Below are 27,289 nucleotides of genomic sequence, written 5' to 3'. Positions count from 1 at the left end.
ACTGCTGCTGCTGCTGCTAAGTCGCTTCAGTCTTGTCCGACTCTGTGCGACCCCATAGATGGCAGCCGACCAGTCTCCGCCATCCCTGGGATTCTCCAGGCAAGAACACTGGAGTGGGTTGCCATTTCCTTCTCCAGTGTGTGAAAGTGAAAGTGAAGTTGCTCAGTTGTGTCCGACTAGTAGCGACCCCATGGACTGCAGCCCACCAGGCTCCTCTGTCCATGCGATTTTCTAGGCAAGAGTACTGGAGTGGCTTGCCATCACCTAGGAACTAGAAGTCAGAAATGCGAATTCTCGGATCCCACCCCAGACCCACTCAGAAACTCTGGAGATATGGCCAGAGCAGAAAGCGTGTGCTTTCTACTAAGTCCCTCAGGAGGGGCTGATGCTCCAAAAGCTTAAGAATCACTGCAGACAACTGTTGACAGCAGGCCACTTGAAAAGGATCTAGGAAAGGTGAAGGATTTCACTGAACTTGAATAGTTATCTGTAGTTTGCATCACATAGGTAGTCAGTGCTTTGCTGGTCCATGACCTTCAATTAGTTGGCAGGAAATGAAGATGTCTGAAATAAATGTATTAGATGAGACTTGGCTTAGGCAAGATGGTCCAATTGTTACAACGCGTGTGACAGAGATGTAAAAGCAGCATTATGCAAAATGATGCTCATCTGGCTCTAGGTGCATTCTCTAGTTGAATAGCTGGAGTTGCCTGATTTTCTGGAAAATTACAAAATGCCCAAATAAAGCCATATAAACCAAACTCAAAATAAGACACTTGTGCACTCTCCCCTCCACGCCCCCCGCATGAACCTTTAAGTGCACCTGACTTTTAAAAATTATTTATTTATGGCTGCACTGGGTCTTCATTGCTGCCTGCTGGCTTTCTCTGGTTGCAGTGAGCAGGGGCTACTCTTGAGTCACAGTGCGTGGGCTTCTCATTGCAAAGCACGAGCTCTAGGGCGAGCGGGCTCAGTAGTTGTGGCACACAGGCTTAGCTGCTCCGCATCACATGAGATCTTCTCAGAACAAGGATCAAACCCATGTCTCCTGCACCGGCAGGTGGGTTCTTTACCACTGAGCCACCAGGGAAGCCCAATTTTATTATTTTTTAAAATTTACTTTATTGTGGTTCATATACAATAATTGTACTATACAACTGTACAGCTTGTGTTAATTTGTTCAGTACAGCAAAGTGACCATTTTCATATAATTTTCCATTATGGTTTATCACAAGACACCGAATACACTAATAGTTCCTTGTGCTATACAGTAGGGCCTTGTTTATCCATTCCCTATACACGAGTTTGCATCTACTAATCCCAGACTCCCAATCCGCTACTTCAGTGAGGCTGTGCTGCCCACCAGAATGACAAAATCCATGGACATTTAAGGGAAGGTAGCGATGGCACCCCACTCCAGTATTCTTGCCTGGAAAATCCCATGGATGGAGGAGCCTGATAGGCTGCAGTCCGTGGGGTCGCGAAGAGTCGGACACGACTGAGCGACTTCACTTTCACGCTCTGGAGAAGGAAATGGCAACCCACTCCAGTGTTCTTGCCTGGAGAATCCCAGGGATGGGGGAGCCTGGTGGGCTGCCGTCTCTGGGATCACACAGAGTCGGACACGACTGAAGCGACTTAGCAGCAGTACAGACTTTGGTCCCTAGAGGATTTTAAGAACTCCTTTCTTTAAAAGGACTCCGATCTTTCTTTTTCTTCCCCTTATTTGGCCCCATAAGAGAATCACAGAATTCTGAACTAAATTGTAATGATCAAGTTATGCCTTTAATTACAGAAGAAAAACTGAGGCCCAAACTAGCAAGTAATTTACATAAAAGGAAGGGAGCCAGGTCATCTAACATAGGAGAATAAGTGACTACAGCTCAAAGAATGCACGCCGCGCGCCCCCGCCCAGCCATTCTTTTTGCTATAAGTCTGAGAATGGCAAGCCACTCCAGTACTCTTGCCTAGAAAATCCCATGGATGGAGCAGCCTGGTAGGCTGCAGTCCATGGGGTCGCTAAAGGTCGGACACGACTGAGCGACTTCACTTTCACTTTTCACTTTCACACATTGGAGAAGGAAATGGCAACCCACTCCAGTCTTCTTGCCTTGAGAATCCCAGGGAAGGGGCAGTCTGGTGGGCTTCCGTCTATGGTGTCACATAGAGTCAGACACGACTGAAGTGACTTAGCAGCAGCAGCAGCACCCATATTGAAAAAATACCATCTTTGCTCATTTAGGAGCAAACATAAAAATTACTCGTCTTCTGCCTCCTTGAAAAATGCACGTTTTTAACACGTATTTAATTTTTAAAATTTAATTTTAACTGGAGAATGACTGTTTTACAGTATTGTGTTGGCTTCCAGTCATATTAACACGTGGTGAAAAGTTAATAAAAGCCATAAAAGAATCCAATATGCCATTCTTTGCACACGACATCAGAACATGGACTTAGAATTTTTTTCTCACAATTGTGTTCCTGTGGAGATATACTTGGTCTTACTCATCTGCTTCTCCTGTAACCCCAAGTACGTAAAATACATATTTACATTTTAAAAAGAAGTACTTTTCAAATGTACTGTCCAGCACCTGGACTTCTCCGACTAAAAGGTACAATCTCTGAAACTGTTGTTTCAGAATAGAAACAAAGTATGTGGAAAACAGATTCCTAGGGTACAAGGGTCACTATCTGGCCGCCAGGCACGCGAACCCTGGCATCCGTCTTAGGGCCTCAGCTCTCCATCGGTGTCCCCGGAGGTGTGACCAGCTCGGGCACTTCCCGGGTGGCCCAGATCGTCCAGGGCGGTCTGCAGCAGCCTTCGCAGACTCGAAAGGCCTCGGGAAAAGCCACGGGGCAGGCGGGCGGGCGTGCCTGGGACAGCAGGTCGGCCTTCTGGCACAACAGCCGCCGAACTTGGTCCACGAGCGCGCCTCCATCCTGCGCAGCGCGCGGTTCGGGCCCAGGACGTCCTGCAGCGGGACCGCCAGCGCCTCCGTCGCCGCCCACCCCGCTCCCCAGCCTTCCCGCCGCCGGAAGTGCGTGTCACTCGGGGGCGGGTCACGGCGGCGGCGCGTCCGGCCTCCGCGGTCCAGGCCGGGCCAAGGCCCGAGCGCCCGTGGGCAGGGTCGCCAGCATTACTGGCCGCAGAAGCGGCGAGCCGAGAGTCCTGACGCCGGCGGGCGGCGGGGAAGGGAGGAAACCTGGGGCAGACTGGCGGCCGAGCCGCGGGACCGGGCGCCGCGCTCGGCGGAGGAATCTGACGCCGTGGCAGCGCGCAGCCACTTCCGGTGGACTCCCTCCGCGGGCCGGTGCGCAGGTGCTTAAAGGGGAAGCCGCGCATCCCTGGGCGGCTGCGGGTTCGCCGGCCCCTCCCGAGGTACTACGCAGTCTTCAAGTTTTTTGAGGTTCCACATTCCTGGGTGTTAACATGTTATACACCCGAGACCTCACAGCCAGGAGGAGGCCGTTCTAATACCCGCCCCCCCCCACCCCGTGCTTGCAGAATAGGCCGTCCCTTGGGGTTCCCACCTGCCAGGAGGCTTTGCACCTCCCAGGTGCCTGACGCCTTAGCCTACAGCATCCCAGCCTCCCGGCTCTATGAAGCCCTTGCTGGTTCTTTGGTAGGTTTGTGTTTTTGTTTTCCTGAGGACACAAGTAACTCAGAGTTGACACACTTACACTGCTTATAAAGTCGGGTGGGTCGTTGGCGGAAGCTTCCCGAGTGCCAGGTGTTAGAATGTGAGGTTGAACTTAAGGTGGCGCAGGGTCTGTAGATTGGAAGGGACCATGTCGAGATTAACGCCGCCTCTGTATGAATGAAAGGAACGCGTTCCATCTGGTTCAATTCAGACAGTTTTCTGTTCCTTCTTGAGTCCGTTTTGGTAATTTGTGTGTTTCTAGGATATTTTTCAATTTTGCTTATTGGTGAACAATTATTCATGGCATTCTTTTTATGTAAAGTTGGTTGCAGTGTCATTTTCATTTCTGATTTTAGTTATTACATCTTTTTTTCCCTCAGTCTAGCTAAAGTTTGTCAATTTTGTTGAATTTTTACCCCCTAAGAACAAGACATTTGATTTCATGGAATCTATTGTTTTTCTGTTGTCTGTTTCACTTATTTCTGTTTTAATCTTTTATTATTTACTTTCTTCTGCTAGTTTTGGGTTTAATTTGCTCTTCTTTATCAAGTTTCTTAAAGTGTGTTATGGGTCTAATTGGGTCCCTTCAAAATTCATATATTGAAGTTCTGATTCTCAGTATGACTGTATTTTAAAATAAGGCATTTAGGGAAGCAGTTAAGGTTAAAAGAGTTTCAAGGGTGGTTTTGTTTTTCTGAAGAACCCTGACTAATACATTCTTCTTTTAGTCATTTCTAATTCTTTACATTCGTGGATATATTCTATAGGAAAATATCTTTCAAGTGTATTTCCTACCAAAATAAAGCTACTTTTTACAAACAAGAACCAGACCCATTGTGTGTGTATGTGTGTGGTTCTATGCAGTCTCAAGGTGTATTAAAAGGCTTGAAAATATATTGAATGATGGTACACCCCTACTTTTGGACAGGGTTCTCTGTGTGTGTGTGTGGGGGGGAGTGTCCAATTTTTTCAGCCCCATGAACTGTAGCTCGCCAGCTCCTCTTTCCATGGAGATTTCTAGGCAAGAATACTGGAGTGAGTTGCCATTGTCTACTCCAGAGGATCTCCCCAACCCAGGGATCGAACCCGCATCACTTAAGTCCCCTGCATTGACAGAAGGATTCTTTACCACTAGCGCCACCTGGTGAGATGTAAAGTTGAAAGCTCAGGCAGAATTCTCTGGGAAAACTTCAGTGTTTGCTCTTCAGGCCTTCAACTGATTGAGTGAGGCCCACCCAAGTCTGGAGAGTCACTGCTCACTTTAAGGTCAATAATTCTAAATGTCAGTCACATCCAAAAAAAAACCACCTTCACAGCAACATGAAGACCAATCTTTGACCAAACAATTAGTCACCATCATCTTGTCGGGTTGACACATAAAATCAGCTACATGTACATTTAGTCATTTTAGAATAAACCTTGAAGACATTCAAAGAAGTGGCCTAGGCAAACGTGGGGATTTGTAGGAGAACTCATCTCAAAGTTGTTTTTTATTTGACTCACAAATCTTTTAGAAAAGAAGTGACATCAGGAATATTTCAAAACAGTTACTTCCTTTAGGCAAGTAAATGCGGAACCATGTCCCTGTCTGGGTGGGGTTACTCAGAATATATTTCAAACTGCTGAAAGCAGTTATGACAAAGGACAGTGTGACCAGCAAATAAACGGTTGTTTTTATTTCCAGCGTGTACCTTTATCACTTGTTCAGTCTCTTTGGGCCATTGTTCATAGTGACTCAAACTGTGAGTCAGGAAGTGAGCTGTCCCCCGGTATCACATTAAAAAGACTTGTGAGACTCATAAACTATACGGGCTTGATGAATGGATCACGTATGGAACTGAAATAGCATTTTAAATGGTTATATATTTTTTGCAGATATCCTCAGGAGACAGGCTTCCTGCCTCCTGGAATGAATGTGCTTTGCTTTGATGTGGGCGCCGTACTAAGGTAACAGTCTGTCTTGATCATTTGTCAGTGCGTCTGGAGCCCCAGCTATAGGTACCAACCTTTACAGATTTGTAGGGGAATCAGCTGAGTAATGCATGTGCAAGCATTTTGGAAGCAATAAAAAATTAGAATATTGATGATACAGGTAAGACAGTGTCTTTACCAAAGAGATTGTAAATGTCAGAGGGTTTATCAGAGGCCATTTGTTGGTTGCAAAGCTGGATACAGTGTTTAAATGAATTTTGGCGTTTTGGGTGGGAAGGATGGTTTAAGTGAATTTTCGGAGCTTTCAGTGTGGGAAACAAAGCATTAAAGAATTCATTGAACTCTAGATTTTAATAGTGGAGGCAGTAATATGGCTTCTGTGATTCTCAGTTTAACAAGGTTAAGTGGTCCTTTAAGGGACAGAATTCTAAGACCAACTATTTGGGTTTATTGTGAAAAATACCAATCATGAAAAATTTTGAGAACATGTTCTCTTACTTTCTGACCCCTCTTTTTAATGCATTTGTTGAAATGCTGATACTCTCCATCCTGAGTCTTTGTCTTTTCCTCCTCTGCACTCTTTCCCTTTGTTATTAAAATTAGGAAAAGACTCCACTCCTTTGTATTCCAAAACTTCCAGATCTTTGCCTCCAGCTCTCTTCTCACCTCTGGACCACTATTCTCAACTGCTTCTGTGTGTCAAAAGGCTCAAACTAAATCTAACTTGAAATCCTTATCTCTGCATCAGCTTCTGTTGCAGAATCTCTAATTGGGCTAATAGCATCACTGTTGTGTTAGTTGACGCTAGCTGCTGGGTAAATTCCAAAATTTTAGTGGCCTAACCAAATAGTTGTTTATTTCTTACTAATGTAAAGTCCAGTCAGTGCAAAGAAGGTGTGAGCCTTCTTTCCAGCGACCCAGGCTCAGAGCAGCTCTTCTTCCATCCCCGTGTGTGCTGACGTCCAGCTGATGGGGGAGAGAACAGAGGACAGACTGGAAGTGGTGCTCATCCTTGGCACTCATTCCAGTTCAGTTCAGTTCAGTTCAGTCGCTCAGTCATGTCCGACTCTCCGCAACCCCATGAATCACAGCACGCCAGGCCTCCCTGTCCATCACCAACTCCTGAAGTTCACACAAACTCATGTCCACAGAGTCGGTGATGCCATCCAGCCATCTCATTCTCGGTCGTCCCCTTCTCCTCCCACCCCCAACCTTTCCCAGCATCAGAGTCTTTTCCAGTGAGTCAACTCGTCGAATGAGGTGGCCAAAGTACTGCAGTTTCAGCTTTAGCATCAGTCCTTCCAATGAACACCCAGGATCGATCTCCCTTAGAATGGATTGGTTGGATCTCCTTGCAGTACAAGGGACTCTCAAGAGTCTTCTCCAACACCACAGTTCAAAAGCATCAATTCTTCGGTGAACAGCTTTCTTCACAGTCCAACTCTCACATCCATACATGACCACGGGAAAAACCATAGCCTTGACTAGACGGACCTTTGTTGGCAAAGTAATGTCTCTGCTTTTTAATATATTATCAAGGTTGGTCATAACTTTCCTTCCAAGGAGTAAGCGTCTTTTAATTTCATGGCTGCAGTCAGCATCAGCAGTGATTTTGGAGCCCAAAAAAATAAAGTCTGACACTGTCTCCACTGTTTTTCCATCTATTTCCCATGAAGTGATCCTTTGACCCCAAATCAGTCACCTTGTCATGCCTGATTACAGGGGAGACTGTGTTAGGTCATCTGGCTCTGTGCTAAATAAGGGCTTACCTGATCACTACTATTTAAACTTTCCAACTTCTTCCCAGCACTTGCTCCCTATTCCCTTCTCCCACTTAGTTTTTCTCCATAGCAACATTCATCCTGGTGAAAAATAGCTGTTTCTATATGTTTGTGCTTTTGTTCCTCCCTCTCCAACGAGAATGTGAGGGTAATGAGGAGAGGGGCCTTGTCTCCTTGGTTACCTGTCATATCGTCAGGGACTGTGCTCGGCCTGTAAAAGTCTCAGTGTTTGTTAAAAGTGAGAATTAATGAATCCAAGTGCATACAGTGAGTAGGCAAGTTGGTCTCTAAGTCTGGAGCTTAGAGGAGAGGTCTTCATTGGGGCAGTGCATTTGGGACTCACTGGCGTAGAGATAGGGTGACCATGTATCCAAGTTGGCCCTGAACAGTCTGGGCATAATTGCTAGTAGTACCCCTCCTTTACTCTTAAACATGCTCTGTTTTGAATGATCAATTGTAGAGTTCTAAAAATTCATGATAAATAAAACCATAGAACTGGATGGGGTTCCCTAGAGAAAGCCTGTAAAGTAAAAACTGAAGAGGATCCAGGAGGAGCCTAGGTTCCTTAGGAACTTAGGTTCCCTAACTTTTAAAGGCTCAGAGAGGAGGAAGGAGTCAGAGAAGGGAGGAAAATCACAGAATCACAGAGCCAAGAAAAAAAGAGTTGTTCCAAAAGGAAAGGGAGAGATTGATCAAGTCAAAGTTTACTGAGAGCTGGAGTTAAGATGGGGACTGAGAGGCACCTGTGAGATGCTCAGAGGTCAGGGAAGACCTCAGCAATAGACCTCGTGGTGGAGTGACTAGGGCAGAAGCCAGACTAATGGAGACAGCAAGTTATAGAAAATCCAATCAGTTCGGTTGTGAATATAAGAGAACGGGCAAAAATTCTGGATCACCCATTTAGCAGATTGAGTGTGTGCTCGAGGCAAAGCTCATAGCAAAACAAATAGGCAAGAATTTAGTACTTGACAATTTGAAACAATGAACTAAAGGAGTCATTGCCAGCAGCTCATGGTTCTGTTGGGCCTTCTGTTCGTTGTTTTAATATTGACTTTACACGTGGGAGAGGGTACCTGAGTGCTCAGTCCACTGAGCAATCTGGTCTGGCCCTGAATGTGGTCACAGTGGAGGTGGGAGTAGCCTTGAGAGAGAACGTTTTCTGTTTTTGTTGGAAGAGATTTGAGCTGAGATGTTGCTGGGCAGGATCCAGGCGAGAGGAACCAGCTGAGCACACGGGAGAGGGCAGAGAGGATGGATGGTGGCGTTTCACCTGGGCAGGTGGGAGGACAATGGGGAGAGTGGCCAGAGGTGGGCCAAAGGGTACGGACCGGCTGTAACTGGAAGGAAGGAGGAGGATCTGGGCTCATGTACATCTGGGTTTGTCCAGGTCGACGTGGGAGGAGAGGACGCTGTGGCCTGAGGTCTTCAGTGTCCCTGAGAAGCAGGGAGGACCACCTGTGTGTGCAGGAGGTGTCTGTCTGTGGTTTAGAGCGGGTGGAAGACTGAGAAAGTCACCGACCAAGGAAACAACGTCAAGGGTGCTTTTGAGGTTGGTGATCATGAATCATCGGCCGACATGTCTTCAGTTACCCAGGTGATTACAGGAAATCACAGGCTTTTTCTTTGATGGACCAAAACCACCAAGAGAGGAGTATTTAAGAGGGACGTTATCTTTCACTTGTTTTTTTTGCTATGCCGTGAGTCAGCATAAACATGTGGGGAAAGTAGGGATCGTTAGGAGAAAAACCTTCTGGAAGACATTCACTCTGTTTTGTTTTGTTTCTTCTGCAGGAATAAGTGGGATTGATACTCAGGTTTTCCTGAGATGCAGGTCTCACTGGACTGGGTGGGAGTCAGGGGGCCTGGGTCACATTCCTGGTTCTGTTGGAACCATGTGAGCCTCTCTGAGTTTTGGGTTTCTCACAGAAAAGCTGTGAACCGATGATTCTATTTTCCTTAAACTTCTAGAATCTATGAGTCTGTGATGTTCTGTCTCCATCTCAACTGCCTCCAGCTAACAGGCAGGCGTGTAAGTCCTAGGCTTCACTGTGGAGTTGGAAGAGTTCTTACAGATCACCTGAGCCCGGATTTGTGCTCCAAGACACTGGCTTTGGAGGGGTTCTGATGAACTTCTTGCTGGGTGGAGTTTCAAACCCATTAGCAGATGAGGCCAAGGAGTCAGGCCGGGATAGATTAAAACATTGTTTTATTCCTGGTCAGTCTGATACTGGAAAATGTGGATTAGAGGAGCAGACCAACGGGCTCTGTGATACTGACTTCCCAAATGAGGTCACTGCACCCACCAGAGCCACAGGCGTGCGGAACATCGCAGGTCTTCCCGCATCGTCCCTGAGGTGTGATCACATGGGGAACAGAGGGAGACACAGACTTTCTGCAGGCTCCCGGCTCCCCGGAGGTCCAGGGAGGAAGCAGCGTCAGTCAGCACGTATCAGGTTCTCTCCTCGACTTACCACTCAAAACAGTGACTTCTTGTAGGGAGAAATAAGGGTACAGCAGAGAGGGAGAAAGGGGCTTCCCTGGTGGCTCAGTGGGTAAAGAACCCTTCCTTCAAGCAGGAGACACAGGAGATGCAGGTTTGATCCCTGGGTCAGGAAGATCCTCAGGAGGAGAACTGGCAACCCACTTCAGTATTCTTGGCTAGGAAATCTGATGGACAGAGGTGCCTGGCAGACTACAGTCCATGGGGTCACAGAGAGTCGGACCTGGCCGAGTGTGCAGACATGCGCACACAGAGGGGGAGAGAAGGATGGTGAGAGACAGAGAGAGAGCGGGATTTGTGGGAATGGACACCATCCTTCCCACGGTTTATGAAAGTGTAAGTGTGAACTCCAAGTGTCTGCAGGGCAGGGCAGTTTTGGTCATATAATACACACATTGTGTATGTATATGCGTATATATGGGGTACATACAGATCAAGTGGGCAACGACGTTATTTTGTTCAGTTTAAATATATGTGAAGATACTGGCAGTGTGTATATCTTCCCTCTGTGTTGAAGTGGCTGTTCATTTAAAGTCTCAAATGTCAGACCAGGGTCAAATGAATGCTTTTCCATGGACAGAGGCTCAGATGTCTGTGGGTATTTGTCCATTAAACTTTACACGTTTGTTTGTTTTTCTTTTTGGCTACACTGCGTGGCATGTGGAATTTCCCTGACCAGGGATTGAACTCATGCCCCCTATAGTAGAAGCATGGAATCTTAACCACAGGACCACAGGGAACTCCTACACTTTTTTTTTTTTTGGCCTGTGATTCTCTAATTTTAACTTATATAAAACTTATTTCGAGAAAAACCTCATTTCTGTAAAGTTGGAGAATTGTTTGAATTCTTTGGTTTTTCTTTACATTGCTGCTGCTGCTAAGTCACTTCAGTCGTGTCCGACTCTGTGTGACCCCATAGATGGAAGCCCACCAGGCTCCCCCGTCCCTGGGATTCTCCAAGCAAGAACACTGGAGTGGGTTGCCATTTCCTCCTCCGATGTGTGAAAGTGAAAAGTGAAAGTGAAGTCGCTCAGTCGTGTCCGACCCTTAGCGACCCCATGGACTGGAGCCTACCAGGCTGCTCCATCCATGGGATTTTCTAGGCAAGAGTACTGGAGTGGCTTGCCATTGCCTTCTCCGGCTTTACATTGCTGCTGCTGCTGCTAAGTCACTTCAGTCGTGTCCGACTCTGTGTGACACCATAGACGGAAGCCCACCAGGCTCCCCCGCCCCTGGGATTCTCCAGGCAAGAACACTGGAGTGGGTTGCCATTTCCTTCTCCAATGTGTGAAAGTGAAAAGTGAAAGTAAAGTCGCTCAGTCGTGCCTGACCCTTAGCGACCCCACGGACTGCAGCCTACCAGGCTCCTCCATCCATGGGATTTTCTAGGCAAGAGTACTAGAGTGGCTTGCCATTGCTACTTGGCATTTAATGCTATTCTGGCTTGCAATACCATCGTTTGTATGTTGGTCTTTCTCCTTTATTAGAACAGAAGCTTCTTTTTTTTTTTTCCTTTTTTTGGACTGTGCGATACAGCATGTGGGATCTTAGTCTCCAACTAGGGATCAAACCCACGCCCCCTGCATTTGAAGCACAGAGTCTTGACCACTGGACCGCCAGGGAAGTCCCTAGAACGGAGTCCTCTTGAGGGCAGGGATCCCATCTTATTTCTATACCTTCCACAGTGACTGACCCTCTGCTTTGTGTTCCACAGGTGTTAAGCAAATTTGTGTCAGATGAATACTTGGTGACTAATCTTCAAAAAATATCTTAATTGAAGTACAGTTGATTTCCAGTGTTTCAGGTATGTAGCTTAACTGATAATCTTAAACATTATTTTCCCATACCATTTGAAAGGGCAGATCAACTAAGCCCATGGGCTGCAACTACTGAGCCCAAGCTCCAGAGCCTGCGCTCTGCAACAAGAGTAGCCACCACGATGAGAAGGTCGCACACTGCAACTGGGGAGCAGCCTCCACTGGCAGCAGCTAGAGAAAGCTCGAGCAGAAAGCAGTGAAGATTCAGCACAGCCAAAACTAACCAATTTTTTAAAAAAAGTAGCTGGTAAATTTAAGAAATACTTAGAAAGTAAAGTCAGGCAAGTAAAGGATCACTTGACTTCCAGTGTAGATGAAAGATGCTGCCTCTATTTGAGAGAGTGAGAACACAGGAGGGTATTTATATGGGACAAGGATGATGGATAAAGTTTCAAATAAAGTGAGTCTAAAATCTCCTACGTCAGCCCACCTGTCACCTCATTCAAGACAGTTCTGAGCTTTGGAATTGGAACAAGGATGGCTGCTGCAGGGTAGTAGTTAAAGACAAAAGAAGATTTTCCAATGGTTTGTTTTTTAACCTATCCCCAAATCTCCCTGAATCAGATACACCCCTATCGCATCCTCGTCTGTGATTTCTCCCCACATAGATGGCGGGGGCCATCTGAACCCTCTACTCTGTCATCGACCAACTATTCCCTTGGGTTGAAAATGGCCCCTGACCCCGTCCAGGAAGGAGGAGCTTGTGCTGGCCCACATTCCTGTGACCTGGCCTTGGGAGGGTCCACTGGTCACTGTCCTCCTCGTGCACAGGAACACTGAGCCCAGCTACTGCCTTCTGTGTTTGTGGAAAGAGAAAACGTGGTGCTCTGCAGTCAGTCGTTCTTCGCTTTTTTTTGAATCCTTCTTCAGTTCAGTTCAGTCGCTCAGTCATGTCCGACTCTCCCCGACCCCATGAATCACAGCACGCCAGGCCTCCCTGTCCATCACCAACTCCCGGAGTTCACTCAAACTCATGTCCACAGAGTCAGTGATGCCATCCAGCCATCTCACTCTCTGCCGTCCCCGTCTCCTCCTACCCCCAATCCCTCCCAGCATCAGAGTCTTTTCCAGTGAGTCAACTCGTCGCATGAGGTGGCCAAAGTATTGCAGTTTCAGCTTTAGCATCAGTCCTTCCAATGAATACCCAGGACTGATCTCCTTTAGAAGGACTGGTTGGATCTCCTTGCAGTCCAAGGGACTCTCAAGAGTCTTCTCCAGCACCACAGTTCAAAAGCATCAATTCTTCGGCGATCAGCTTTCTTCACAGTCCAACTCTCACATCCATACATGGGAAAAACCATAGCCTGACTAGACCAACCTTTGTTGGCAAAGTGATGTCTCTGCTTTTTAATATGCTGTCTAGGTTGGTCATAACTTTCCTTCCAAGGAGTAAGCGTCTTTTAATTTCATGGCTGCAATCAGCATCCACAGTGATTTTGGAGCCCAAAAAAATAAAGTCTGACACTGTTTCCACTGTTTCCCCATCTATTTCCCATGAAGTGATGGGACCAGATGCCATGATCTTTGTTTTCTGAATGTTGAGCTTCAAGCAAACTTTCTGACTCTCCTCTTTCACTTTCATCAAGAGGCTTTTTAGATCCTCTTCACTTTCTGCTGTAAGGGTGGTGTCATCGGCATATCTGAGGTTATTGATATTTCTCCCAGCAGTCTTGATTCCAGCTTGTGCTTCTTCCAGCCCAGCGTTCCTCATGATGTACTCTGCATAGAAGTTAAATAAACAGGGTGACAATATACAGCCTTGACGTACTCCTTTTCCTATTTGGAACCAGTCTGTTGTTCCATGTACAGTTCTGACTGTTGCTTCCTGACCTGCATACAGGTTTCTCAAGAGGCAGGTCAGGTGGTCTGGTAGTCCCATCTCTTTCAGAATGTTCCACAGTTTATTGTGATCCACACAGTCAAAGGCTTTGGCATAGTCAATGAAGCAGAAATAGATGTTTTTCTGGAACTCTCTTGCTTTCTCCATGATCCAGCAGATGTTGGCAATTTGATCTCTGGTGCCTCTGCCTTTTCTAAAACCTGCTTGAACATCTGGAAATTCACGGTTCACATATTTCTGAAGCCTGGCTTGGAGAATTTTGAGCATGACTTTACTAGCGTGTGAGCTGAGTGCAATTGTGCGGTAGTTTGAGCATTCTTTGGGATTGGAATGAAGACTGACCTTTTCTAGTCCTGTGGTCACTGCTGAGTTTTCCAAATTTGCTGGCATACTGAGTGCAGCACTTTCACAGCATCATCTTTCAAGATTTGAAATAGCTCAACCGGAATTCCATCACCTGCACTAGCTTTGTTCGTAGTGATGCTTTCTAAGGTCCACTTGACTTCACATTCCAAGATGTCTGGCTCTGGATGAGTGATCACGCCATTGTGATTATCTTGGTCGTGAAGATCTTTTTTGTACAGTTCTTCACTGTATTCTTGCCACCTCTTCTTAATATCTTCTGCTTCTGTTGCTGCTGCTAAGTCACTTCAGTCATGTCCGACTCTGTGTGACACCATAGACGGAAGCCCACCAGGCTCCCCCGCCCCTGGGATTCTCCAGGCAAGAACACTGGAGTGGGTTGCCATTTCCTTCTCCAATGTGTGAAAGTGAAAAGTGAAAGTGAAGTCGCCCAGTCGTGTCCGACCCATAGTGACCCCAGGGACTGCAGCCTACCAGGCTCCTCCATCCATGGGATTTTCTAGGCAAGAGTTCTGTTAGGTTCATACCATTTCTGTCCTTTATCGAGCCTATCTTTGCATGATATGTTCCCTTGATATATCTAATTTTCTTGAAGAGATCTCTTGTTTTTCCTATTCTGTTGTTTTCCTCTACTTGCATTGATCACTGAGGAAGGCTTTCTTACCTCTCCTTGCTATTCTTTGGAACTCTGCATTCAGATGCTTATATCTTTCCTTTTCTTCTTTGCTTTTCGCTTCTCTTCTTTTCACAGCTATTTGTAAGGCCTCCTCAGACAGCCATTTTGCTCTTTTGCATTTCTTTTCCATGGGGATGATCTTGGTCCCTGTCTCCTGTACAATGTCACCTCCGTCCAGATGAACCTCCGTCCAGAGTTCATCAGGCACTCTATCTATCAGATCTAGTCGCTTAAATCTATTTCTCACTTCCACTGTATAATCATAAGGGATTTGATTTAGGTCATATCTGAATGGTCTAGTGGTTTGCCCTACTTTCTTCAATTTAAGTCTGAATTTGGCAATAAGGAGTTCACGATCTGAGCCACAGTCAGCTCCTGGTCTTGTTTTTGCTAACTGTATACAGCTTCTCCATCTTTGGCTGCAAAGAATATAATCAATCTGATTTCGGTGTTGACCATCTGGTGATGTCCATGTGTAGAGTCTTCTCCTGTGTTGTTGGAAGAGGGTGTTTGCTATGACCAGTGCGTTCTCTTGGCAAAACTCTATTAGCCTTTGCCCTGCTTCATTCCGTGCTCCAAGCTAAATTTGCCTGTTACTCCAGGTGTTTCTTGACTTCCTACTTTTGCATTCCAGTCCCCTATAATGAAAAGGACATCTTTTTTGGATGTTAGTTCTAAAAGGCCTTGTGAGTCTTCATAAAATCGTTCAACTTCGGCTTCTTCAGCATTACTGGTGAATGAATCCTTCTTACTTGAGTTTAAATTCTGGCTCTACCATTTACTGGTTGTGTGACCTTTGCAAAACTACATAACCTCTCTATACCTCATTTGCCTTGCTTTTAGATTGAGAGCAATAACAGCATCTATCTCAGGATTAAATGAGACACAGTCAGGCAAAGAATTTAGCCCAGAGCTTGACACAGTCATTCAGCTGTATTTCTCGAATGGTTGAGGTAGATCTGAGACCATGCTGGGAAGTGTGAGCTTTGGGATAATTAAACAGGTCCTGGCCTTATGGTGATACCACTGTAACACTAACCAGGCCATCAGATAACTATGAAATACCAAGTTGGGGAAGGGGAGATAACAAAAATGAATCTAGGATCCTATTAGAAAATAAACGGTGTGTATATTTATGTGTGTGTAGTAGTAGTTGGTGGTTACACATACGAAGATTAGTTAGACAGGAAAAACCTCTCTAGGAGTGATACCTAAACTTGGATTGGGATGAGAAAGAGACGGGTGTGTGTGGGATGGAAGGAAGAGCATCTCAGCTGGCCAAAACTGCTGTGTGCGTGTCCTAAACAAGCACTGAAGAAAAGCATTTAGTACCAGCGGTAGAGAGTCACAGATCTCAGATGGGGAAAAAGTTTTTTGTTTTTTTTTAAATAACTGAGACCTAATCTTTTTATCATTTTGTCTGATAGCAGAAAACTTAATCTAGTTACTTCTAGGCAGGCTCAGTCAAAATGATTGATTACTCAAATTTCTGAGTAAAGTTCTGGATTTTAAATTGCTAATACAGGATCTCCACTGTGGACATTTCTTCTGAGGCTGTGTCTAAACTCAAGGAGAGGGGGTGGGGATGGGGTGTCCAGTTTGCAAGTACCTGCTTTGCCTTTGGCGTTGCTTCCCTGATGGCTCAGTAGGTAAAGAATCCTCCTTCAATGCAGGAGACACAGGAGATGCAGGTTTGATCCCTGGTTTGGGAAGATCCCCTGGAGAAGGAAATGGCAACCCACTCCAGTATTCTCCCATGGGCAGAGGAGACTGGCGGGCTAGAGTCCAAAGGGCTGCAAATCTGACACGACTGAGTGACTGAGCAAGCACACGCTGCCTAGGCAGTTACTGAGACATGACTTTGTCTGTCCTTTGCTTTTGAGACTTGATACCTGGTCCAACATCTCAGATGCCCACGTCTCTGCACAGCCTCCGGTCCCTCTGGAGCCTTCCTTATTCTGACCTGAAGACCAATCTTGAGATGGAGCCTGAGACCTGCTCCTATGTGTCCAAGCCCTTCTGTGTGTTTGAGTGTTCTCTAGGGCTGGAAGGGGCCTAGAAGGTGACCCTGAAGCTCACCTGCCTGACCATTCACTTTGCCATCTGTACATCATCCCTCTAGCCTCAGCCTGGAAATTTTCAAGAGGCTGGAGGATTTTCTGAGCTACGAACCCTTGGAAGTCAGATGAAGATCTTGGGATTTTTCCAAGTTCATCTGGGTTCTTAAGTCATTTCCCCTTGAGGCCTGCTGGCTGAAAAAAAATGCACAACATGAGAGTGAAGTTTTATTTGGGGTAATATGAAGACTGCATCCTAGACGACAACCTCAGATAACTCTGAGAAACTGCTCCACAGGGGCAGGGGGGAAGGTCAGTATAGATGTGATTTTGGTAAAGAGGGGAATACATGCAATCAAGCACGTACTTTTCCAAAAAGTTTCTCGTGACGTCTCATGAAGCCTTTGCTAGTCTTTGCTAGGAACAGTTGTCACCATGAAGGATTTTACTGCTTTTCTAGATAGGAGGAGATACAAGAATTGGGCTCATAAAATCAGCTCCTGAGAACATCTGAAGACCTGTCCTGCCAGTTTTTCCCCTGAGTACAGAGGACCTCATTTCTGTTTTCCACCCTCAACTCCTTCAAGGAGTGTTGAAGGTCAGCAGCTGCAGCAGCACAAATGATTTAATCCTTGTAGAGGTAGATGGCAAGCACACATGGCAAAGGCCAATTGGTAGTTGACAGGCCCCACCTCTCCATGGATTGACCAGGGCTGGGAGCAGGCTGAGATACAGTCCCTTTGTTTGGAGACCTTGCTAAATCTATAGTTTCTTATTTATCCTTGTTAAAAAAACAACAACAGAAACCTTACCTCCAAGCCCCAAAGGAGATTTCAAGCAAAATAAATGCAAAATATTTCCTCTGGGGTTTGAATGAGTTTTCAAACAAACTAAAACAAATGCAAAACTGGCTATGCTTTTTTCCTGTTTTTCATTCCGACTCTATTTATGTTACAAGCTTAACCTTGAGGCTGGGACTCAAAACCTTTCCTCTCTGCTCTGGCAATTGATTGAAAGCCTCAGCTTTCAAGACTTTAGCCCCTGCTCTGCATTTCAAGCACTAATTTTAACATTCAGATGCTAGGAAAGTGACTGTTTATTTTCTGAACTCAGGTCAGTCTCTCTCTGAAGCAGTAAGATCTAGCCTAAGGTCTACTGTTGTTACTTAAAGTGGTGTAAAAATCAATGACCAGAAAAGAAAGTTAAAGTGTTAGTCATTCAGTCATGTCCCACTCTGCGACCCCATGGACTGTAGCCTGTCAGGCTCCTCTGTCCATGGAATTCTCCAGGCAAGAATAGTGGAGTGGGATGCCATTTCCTTCTCCAGGGGATCTTCCCTACCCAGGGATTGTACCCAGGTCTCCTGCATAGCAGGCACATTCTTTTCTGTCTGAGCCACCAAGGAAGTATTGCAGGTGAATTCTTTACCTTGTGAGCCACCCCGGAGAAGCCTGTTACCATGCTAGTTATGCATTATTGGCTTATTCAAAGACCTTGTAACTGTTTTCTCCTTAGATTTACCTGGCAACTTCTCAGTAGTTCTAACTATCCGTGCCCCTGCCCAGCATCCACTGACGGAAGCCAAGCCGTGAGGCCCATTATCTCCTCGTCTTTGTCCACCAGCCTTCCAGAGTGACCGCTGCATTGCTCACTTCAGTCTCTGGGTTCTTTCACTTCCTCCCTGGGGACTGTTCTGCAGTCACTTCCAGAGGTGCTCTCGAGACCTTGCTGTCCTTCAGGTCTCCACCTTAAACCAAGAAATCCCATCTCCAGTCCTGGCAGCTTTCTTACTTTGCTCTTGTGAAGCTCCTCTTTCAACCTCACAACTCCTAATCCAGAACGACCCCTTATTCTCCTCCTTAGAGAGTTCCCCATGGCTTAATTTCTTTACCACTTGGATCCCATTGGCTAGTGCATTCCCAGCCATACATTCAAACCATAGTGAGGTATCATTACATACCCTGTAGAAGGCAGAAAAGTAAAAGGACTGACAATGCTAGCTGTTGATGAGATATAAGACAAGGAGCAGCTAGAACTCTGGTGGGAATGTCAAGTGTTACAACCACCCTGGAAAACAGCTAGATAGTTTCTTACAACATTAAACTGATACTTACCCTAAGACCCATACATTCTACTCCTAGGTGATTATCAGAGAACAGACTGACTGGGCATGCTATCCACACCCAGACTTATGCAGAACATTGACAATAACTTATTCATCATAGCCAGAAACTAAAACATCCTTGAAGTCCGTGAGCACTATTGAGCTACACAAATTGTGGCAGATAGAGGTACAACATTGGTAAATTTCAACAATGTACAGAGCAAAGGAAACCAGACACCACAGAGTACACACTATAGGATTCCATTGATTTGAAATTCTAGAAAAAGCTGGAAAAACTATAGTGACAGAAAGCAGATCAGGGACTTGGGGACACACAGAGGTGGATTGGGACTGACTGAAAAGGGACACGGGCTTGAACAGATGGGGCCTGCCTCAGCATCAACAAGAGGCAAGTCAGCTGATGGGCAGGATGAAGGGTGTGTTTCTAAATATTTAAAAAGATGTGCTAGAAGTAATTTCTTTTTAAATGCTAATACATCAGAATCTTGCTACTCAAAATGTAGCCCACGGACCAGCAGCACCTACAGCGTGGACATCACTAGGGAGCTTGTTAGAAATGCGGAATCTCAGGCCCACCTGCAATCTCCTGAGTCATCATCTGCATTTTGACCAGATCTCCATGGGATTCACATGCACAGTCGGGTTGGAGAATTACAGGTTAGGAGAATATCTAACATATTTAGTTTGCATTCCTATAGGGTGTCCCCCCTCATAGCTCAGTTGGTAAAGAATCCACCTGCAATGCAGGAGACCCGGTTCGATCCCTGGATTGGGAAGATCCCCTGGAGAAGGGAAAGGTTACCCACTCCAGTATTCTGGCGTTGAGAATTCCATGGACTATATAGTCCATGGAGTAGCAAAGAGTCAGACACGATTGAGTCACTTTCACTTTCACTTTCAGAGTGTTCTCCACTCCCAGTAATTTCCTGGAATGTGTTTAATACTTGAGGCAGACTGATTACCAAGCTTTTTTTCTTTTCCTACACTCCATTATTTTTTCCTGGAGACAGAAATGGCAACCCACTCCAGTATTCTTGCCTGTAAAATCCCATGGACAGAGGAGCCTGGCAGGCTACAGTCCTGGGGTCGTTGGACAGGACTTAGTGATTAAACCACCAGTGCTCTTAATAAATCCATTATCACATTTAATCTTCACAACAAACATTCAAGATACTGTAATCCTTCTATTGCAGATAATACAGTTAAGTCACTTATCTGAGGTCACACAGCTAGTAAACAGTGAAGATGTTCTATTTGAGGCGGGCTGATTCCCAAGCCTTTTTTATTTTCCTACACTCCATTGCTTTTCTTGAACTTAGTAAATTGTTTACACACTAAGGGAATAAACTCATTAAAATTTAAGCTTATGAAAGAGAGACCTTTTGAGCATGTTAAAAGAAAGGTCTTTCAGTTGTTTAAAGAGTATTTCAAATAGTGTCTTGCACTTCTGTTGGTAATAAAGCAGAGAGAGTGAAGCATCATTGGTTTCCCATTTCTGGTGTAACCCAGGAAGTGGGAAAACTACATCCTGCATATACACACCCTTCATCCTGCCCATCAGCTGACTTGCGTCTTGTTGCTGCTGAGGCAAGCCCCATCTGTTCAAGGCTGCGTTGAACCAGGTGCTAAGAGCAGTACTGATTGTTTTCTGCTCAGACTGCCCATATGCCTCCATGCAGACTGTAGTCCAAGAGCTGTAAAACTATTTGCATTTGCAATCTATCAGATGGCTTTGAACAAAACTAGTGCCAGTAAGGCCATTTGAATGTTTGCTATTTGCCAAAAGAGTGTAGAGCTTATGGCCACCAACCAAATTAGTAAGAAATCTGGTATTTTCAGAAAAGCTACATTTTCCAGGGAGAGGTGCAAGTGAAGAAACCTCAGTGAAACACCGGTGATGACCCGGTTCACCCTTCGTTCCTGGAAAACTCCACTCAGCTGCAAAAACAGATGCCAAAAGCCAAACCCACTGATGTTTGCTTTGAGTGTAGAGGATCCTTATGTCACCCTAGCTCGGGGGTTGTAACCCAGATAGATTTGTTTCAAGCTGGGTAGTATCTAGAGTGGGCTGTCCACCCCACACAAGCATTTCTTGGCAGAAGGAGAAAATGTTTTAAAATAACAGTGTATTAGAAGCTTGAAGTGAGCATGGGGGCCACGTCTGGGTAACTTCAGAGTAGAACTGGGTGTACACCCAGCTGGGCGTTCATTTGGATAAAGGCAGGGAAATCACTGATGTTTCTTGATTGGTCTCAGGGCTGTTCTCACACCTGAAGGGAACTCTCTTGGCCCCACCTTTCACAGGGGGTGTATGTGTGTATTGGTGGAGGAGACCTGCCTCACCGAGGCCTCTTTCCTCTGCTTTGGATGGCCCTGCTGTCTCTCACACGATGACCTTGAGGGTGTCCAAGCTCAAAGCTTTCAGAGCAGCCTGGGAGCAGGGGGCCTGATGTGGCGCCCTCCTCACACGCTCCATCCTCAACTTGTTCTTCCCTCCAGCAACCTTTCTGACATTAGGTTGGGACGTGGGGGCGAGAGCGGAGTCATGGACTCCAAGGACCTCTTAACTGAACAGAGGGGCCCCACCCCTCTGTTGAGCCAACCTAACTTGGAGAACTCGAGTCAGCCTCTAGAGCAAAGCTTTTTGAGGTGTGTGTGTGTGTGTGTGTGTGTGTTTAAAGGGCAAACTCATCCTAAATGTCAGTCCAACATCCACGGGGGGGCGAGAGACAGCAGGTAATTAGAAGCAATTAGCTGCCCCCTGCCGGGAAGCCGGTCGTTTACCTACCTTTTCTCTTTTCCTCATCCGTCGGTCCCTCTCGGTGGAAGCGGTGCTGCTCCCCAGGCAGCGGGTGCGCCGCGCTGGCGCGGGCATGAGAGCTGGACCGAGCAGCAGCCTCTGCTCCTCGCGTCGCGGCGCCGGGCAGAGCGGTGCATTGTGGAGGCGGAGCGCGCGGGGCCGGGACCGCGACCGCGCGGCTGGAGCTGTCCGAGGTGCTGACCGCCCGACTCGCGCCCAGCGCCCTGCACCGGCCCCCAAGCCGTAGCCGGCCCCTCACCTTCCGCCTGCCCGTCTGTCTCTCCTTACTTTGGGGCGCGGCGGCTGGAGGAAATCATGGTGTTCGCTCCAGGTACACCGGCACCTTGCTTTTCCACCAGGTGTCCGAAGGGAAGCAAGGGAGAGAAGAGAGGCGATCGGGAGAAAAGGCCTTTACCTACGGGGCACCTGTGCGTTTGGAGTTACTGTCTGTTGGGCGGGGGGGGGGGGGCGGGAGAGAGGGCCCCTCTTCCCCCAGACCCGCCCCATCTGTCCTCTAAGAACCTCAGGCTCGGTCCTGCCCCATCACTGCTTCCCGCCTGCCCCTCCGTGTCCCGTCGGACTCCGGCATCTTGGGAACGGGGACCTTGGCTAGCAGCACGCGCCCCCATCTGAGCGGGAGGGCGGAGGGATGGGGCACGGAGTAGTGGGCTTCGGGCTACTTCGATGGGAACCTTCTTCTGGGCCGCTTCCCCCTCCGTAGAAGTGGCAGAGCGACCAGGCACCTCCTGAAGGGGAGAAGTGTGTGCCGCCCGGGGAGTGGGACGGAGGGCGGAGGAGGGACGCGTACTCCTTAAAGAATTGGACCTGGTACCGAGGCTGCCACTGCGGCGCCGCCGGCGGTTGCAGTGTGTTTTTGGAGCTGACGGTGAAGGACTTCTGTGCTTTTGCTGCTGTCTGTGGCTACAAGTTGGCTAAGAGTCAGGTTTGCCTGCGGTTGACCGGCGGGCCGGTGTATTTGAGTCACCGCCCTGGCCTCCCTCCCGCCCCAGAAAGGACTTGGGCCGCGTGTTTCGGCTGAGGTCAGTCGAGTTAGGGAGTGGCAGGGAAACTTGACCATTGTTAATGTAGGAAGCTCTCTCTCCCTCCGGGACCGACCTTCCGTCTTTTCCCCCCACCCCCTCTCTTAAATGACTGGCTCTGATAGTAATATCATTGCAGACCGCTGGGGCGGGGAGGGGCGGGGAGAAGGAGTAAAGAAAAGAGAGAGAGGTCTGAAAGTCTTTAACTTTGTTGTGATTCTTTAACTTGAAAGGTTGGTTTGCATTTGCTGTGGCCATGGACCTCAGCTAGCTAGGGAGGAAAGGTAAAATGCATTTTTTTTTTTTTAAAGGTAAGAGTTGCGCCTGGCCTTCAAAACATTCAAATAAAAACAGGAGAAAAGGAAGCCTCACCCTGCCCCCACCCACCTCCCCGCAACCAGCTGAGGAGGCAGAAGTGTGTCTGTCAGTTTGGACACTCACCGCAGGCAGTGACTCCGAGAAAAGCCCCGGAGCCCTTCTGCTGTCTGTCCCAAATAACTCAAGGGGGAGTCAGGTTCTGTTCAGCGAAGAACCATTCAACCAATCCAGGGTCTGGAGAATTGGAAAACAGCAACTCCTTGTTTTGTTTATAAGCTACCTAATGCTTTATAAGTGGGGGTGTAGCTCAGTGGTAGAGCACATGCTCTATGGGGCTTCCCCCATTTCTCAGCAGGTAAAGAATCTTCTTGCAGTGCATGAGACACAGGAGATGCCAGTTCCATCCCTGGGTAGGGAAGATCCCCTGGAGGAGGCAATGGCGACCCACTTCTTTATTCTTGCCTGGAAAAATGTAGACAGAGGAGCCTGGCGGTCTACATGGCTGAGTGACTAACACTTTATAAAGCATTTTCAGGTCTTTATCTCATTTGATCTTCAGATTACCCTCTGAGATAAGCAGTGTCATCTCTAGTTTACCTCCTCCTGGGGTGGTGGTGGTTCCAGATAATCTTGTCAACCTCAGCTGGAGTTTTCTGACTCCAGATTCCCTTTCCTCCCCGCCGCCCCCACCACTCCCATACCTCAGGGCCTAGCTTCCTGACAAAATGCTCTACCATTTCAGGGGTAGCTGCCTTTTGGTCCAAGGTCAGACATAGCGAAGTGTTCTTATACTTTGAAGGTGGGAGATGGACTGGTGTTGTTAGGATTGTTGGGTGATGTTAGCTTGGTTGTTTAGTCACTATGTCATGTCTGACTCTTTTGCAACCCCATGGACTGTAGCCTGCCAGGCTCCTCTATGCAGGGGATTTCCCAGGCAAGAATACTGAAGTGGGTTGCCATTTCCTTCTCCAGGGGATCTTCCCAAAACAGGGATTGGACAGGGATTCTCCTAAGGCCTGATTGTGGGTGAAAGGTTGTGAAATGAGTGGTGGGGAATTTCTGGAGTGGACTGACTTGGCTTAAGCAGCCCACTGTGTAGATAGGGCTTTATTTTTCCATTTCTCCCAAAGTTTTGTATTAGTGCCATCTCTTTATAACCCTTAGAGATGGCATAAATTGACCTGAATAGGATATGTATGGAAACCCATAGGGAAACACTTTTTGGGTCATATCTGCAATTTTGAATTTCTCTTGAAAAGTCATAAGCATTTTGGGGCAATAAGGACAGGGTACTAAAAATATTATGTCAATTACCTGCTTGTCTACTGATCATTGTGACATTATTCTGAAAGAAAATCAGAACAATGAATTATTTTTTTTAAACCCTGCTAAATTTTCAGCATCACAGTCCCATTTCTAGGACTATCGCTCTTCTAAATCTCTTTAATCTGGGGCTCCAGATGTTTTGTACTAAGTCAAGGGAAACACTCCCACACCGCTTTCTCCAAGCCAACCTGAAGGGAGGGAACAGAAACAAGTGCTATGATTATACCAAAATTAATTTTGAAAGTGTTAGAAAATTCAAGTTGAAAACAATAAAAAACTAACAATGGGCTGTTCATTGGGTCAGTGGGTACTATGTCCTTCAAAACCCATTGTAGCTTTTCTGGGTTAATTTAGCAAAGGGAGACAAGAAGCCTGAGGTCTAGTTCTGGCCTTGCCTGCACACACTGGCCTGTTTTTGAATTGTCCAGCTACCTCTCTGCTTACCTTAAAGGCAAAGTGAAAAGTGACAGAGACTCATGAAGCCAGTTTAAGTCCAGGAGTACAGTGGAATGAAGTTTATATAGCTCTAGTTATGATTCATTCTTACCATATTTTTGCATTCTCTTCTTTCAATTAATCTACAGATTATAAGGGACAGAGCTTAAGTTGGGCAGGATCTTTGCGTGGTTTTTTCACTTTACTTAGGGTAGACAATTCAGTTCTACCCTTTTCCTTCTTCTTATACCATTCATGGGCCTTCCTGGTGGCTCAGTGGTAAAGAATTCACCTGCAAGAAGGAGATGCAGGTTTGATCGTTGGGTTGGGAAGATCCCCCAGAGAAGGAAATGGCAACCCACTTCAGTATTCTTGCCTAGGAAATCCCAAGGACAGAGGCCTGGTGGGCTATAGTCCATAGGGTTCCCAAGAGTCGGACATGACTGAAGTGACTTTGCATGCACACACTCCTTTGACTTCTAAGTTTAGTTTGAAAAACATTTAGCAAAAATAGTTCTAGAGAGAGCTGTCAAAAGTATTTAAGAAAATATATATTACAAGGGGGTTATAGCTTTTCTTTATTTACATAAACCTATTACCAATTCCTGAGAGATCCATGAATAAATAAATTATATAGCAGGCAGTCTTAACTGTAAGGTTTCAGTTCAGTTCAGTTCAGTCGCTCAGTCGTGTCCGACTCTCCGCGACCCCATGAATCACAGCACGCCAGGCCTCCCTGTCCATTACCAACTCCCGGAGTTCACTCAAACTCATGTCCATCGAGTCGGTGATGCCATCCAGCCATCTCATTCTCCGTCGTCCCCTTCTCCTCCCGCCCCCAACCTTTCCCAGCATCAGAGTCTTTTCCAGTGAGTCAACTCGTCGCATGAGGTGGCCAAAGTATTGCAGTTTCAGCTTTAGCATCAGTCCCTCCAATGAACATCCAGGATTGATCTCCTCTAGAATGGACTGGTTGGATCTCCTTGCAGTATAAGGGACTCTCAAGAGTCTTCTCCAACACCACAGTTCAAAAGCATCGATTCTTCGGCGATCAGCCTTCTTCACAGTCCAACTCTCACATCCATACATGACCACGGGAAAAACCATTGCCTTGACTAGACGGACCTTGGTCGGCAAAGTAATGTCTCTGCTTTTTAATATACTATCAAGGTTGGTCATAACTTTCCTTCCAAGGAGCAAGCGTCTTTTAATTTCATGGCTGCAATCAGCATCTGCAGTGATTTTGGAGCCCAAAAAAACGAAGTCTGACACTGTTTCCACTGCCAACTTAAATTCTCTTCTGTTGGCATAAAGGCTTTTTTAAAAAACTTTTATTAATTTATTATTTTTAAAAATTTATGTTCAGTTAAATTGACTTCTTTTTGGATGTACAATTCTATGAGTTATAACTCTTGCATAGAATGGTGTAATGACCACAGAACAGTTCTGTTGTGTCAAAAAATCTTTTTCTGCTACTCTTTTTGTAATCAGCCCTGTTCTCCTACCACTAACCTCTGGTGACCACTGATTTGTTTTCCACTTTTACAGATTAGATTTTTCCAGAATATTATATAAATGGAATCATATGGTGTGTAACCCTTGAGATTGGCTTCTTTTACTCAGTATAATGTCAATGAGATTCATCCACATTTTTGCCTACATCAAGAATTCATTCGTTTTTATTATTGAGTCGTATTCCATTGTAAGGATGGATTCACAAGGTATTTATCCCTTTGCCTGAGTATTTAGGTTATTTTCAATTTTGGGTGATTATGAATAAAATTGTGATAAACATTTCTGTACATGTTATGTGTGAACATAGGTTTTCATGAGTCTATAAATATTAATACCTAGGCTTGGAACTACTGGATCTTATAGTAGGTATATGTTCTTCAGAATTTGTACCATTCTGTATTACCATCAGCAGTTTATGATTTCCAGTTGTTTTTCTAACAGGCATGTAATGGTATTCATTGTAATTTTATTCTGCATTTCCCTAATGGCCAATGATTTTAATAATTTTTTTCAGAATTTTATTTGCCATATGTGCGTCTTATTTTTGTAAGTTAATTTTTGCTTCATATGGGGATAGAGTTGATTTACAATGTGTTAATTTCAAGTGTACAGCACAGTGATTAAGTTATACATATATATATATATATATATATATATATATATATGTACCCACTCTTTTTCAGATTATTTTCCCATATAGGTTATGATACAGTATTGAGCTCCCTGTGGTATATAGCTGGTCCTTGTTGAAGGTGTATCTTCTTTTGGTGAAGTATTTGTTCAAATCTTCTGCCCATTTTGTGGGGAGATGTTTCTGTTCTTATACTTGCATTTTCAGAGTTCTTTATATATTCTAGATACAAATCTGTTATTGAATATGTGATTTGTAAATATTTTTCTTCTAGTTGTGGCTTGACTTTTCATTCTTTTAACACTTTGACCATTTTTAAGGGCAAAAGTTTTAAATTTTGATGCAATCTAATTTATCAATTTGCTTCTTCTAAAGATTTTACTTTTGATGATGTCTTAGAACTTTTTGCCTAACCCAGTGTCAGGGAGAATTTCTAAAAGTTTTATAATTGTATGTTTAGATTGAATCATGGGATTAGATGCCCCCTGTCAA

General features: G+C 45.8%; 1 protein-coding gene across 3 annotated transcripts in view; it reads left to right on the top strand.

Moving 5' to 3' along the window:
• Positions 1-3,385: 3,385 nt before the first annotated feature.
• AKAIN1 (A-kinase anchor inhibitor 1) overlaps positions 3,386-27,289 on the top strand; it is a 53,773-nt gene continuing 29,869 nt past the window's right edge. Inside the window, exons 1-3 of one of the 3 annotated variants that reach the window (XR_016036672.1) lie at positions 3,388-3,623; positions 5,517-5,588; positions 11,569-11,658. Coding sequence is in view for 1 of the 3 variants with exons in the window: in XM_088833375.1 (XP_088689501.1) it covers positions 21,848-21,863 (16 nt within the window). In the remaining 2 variants the exon portion in view is untranslated. Of the gene's footprint in view, positions 3,624-5,516; positions 5,589-11,568; positions 11,659-21,767; positions 21,864-27,289 lie in introns of those variants that run through there. The other 2 variants (XR_016036673.1, XM_088833375.1) reach the window with 2 other exon arrangements.

This window comes from Moschus berezovskii, chromosome 28 (assembly GCF_049115385.1).
Source record: "Moschus berezovskii isolate FMDL1 chromosome 28, NW_MosBer_1.0, whole genome shotgun sequence".
Taxonomy (NCBI): Eukaryota; Metazoa; Chordata; class Mammalia; order Artiodactyla; family Moschidae; genus Moschus; species Moschus berezovskii.
This window is presented reverse-complemented; position numbering and strand designations above follow the sequence as displayed.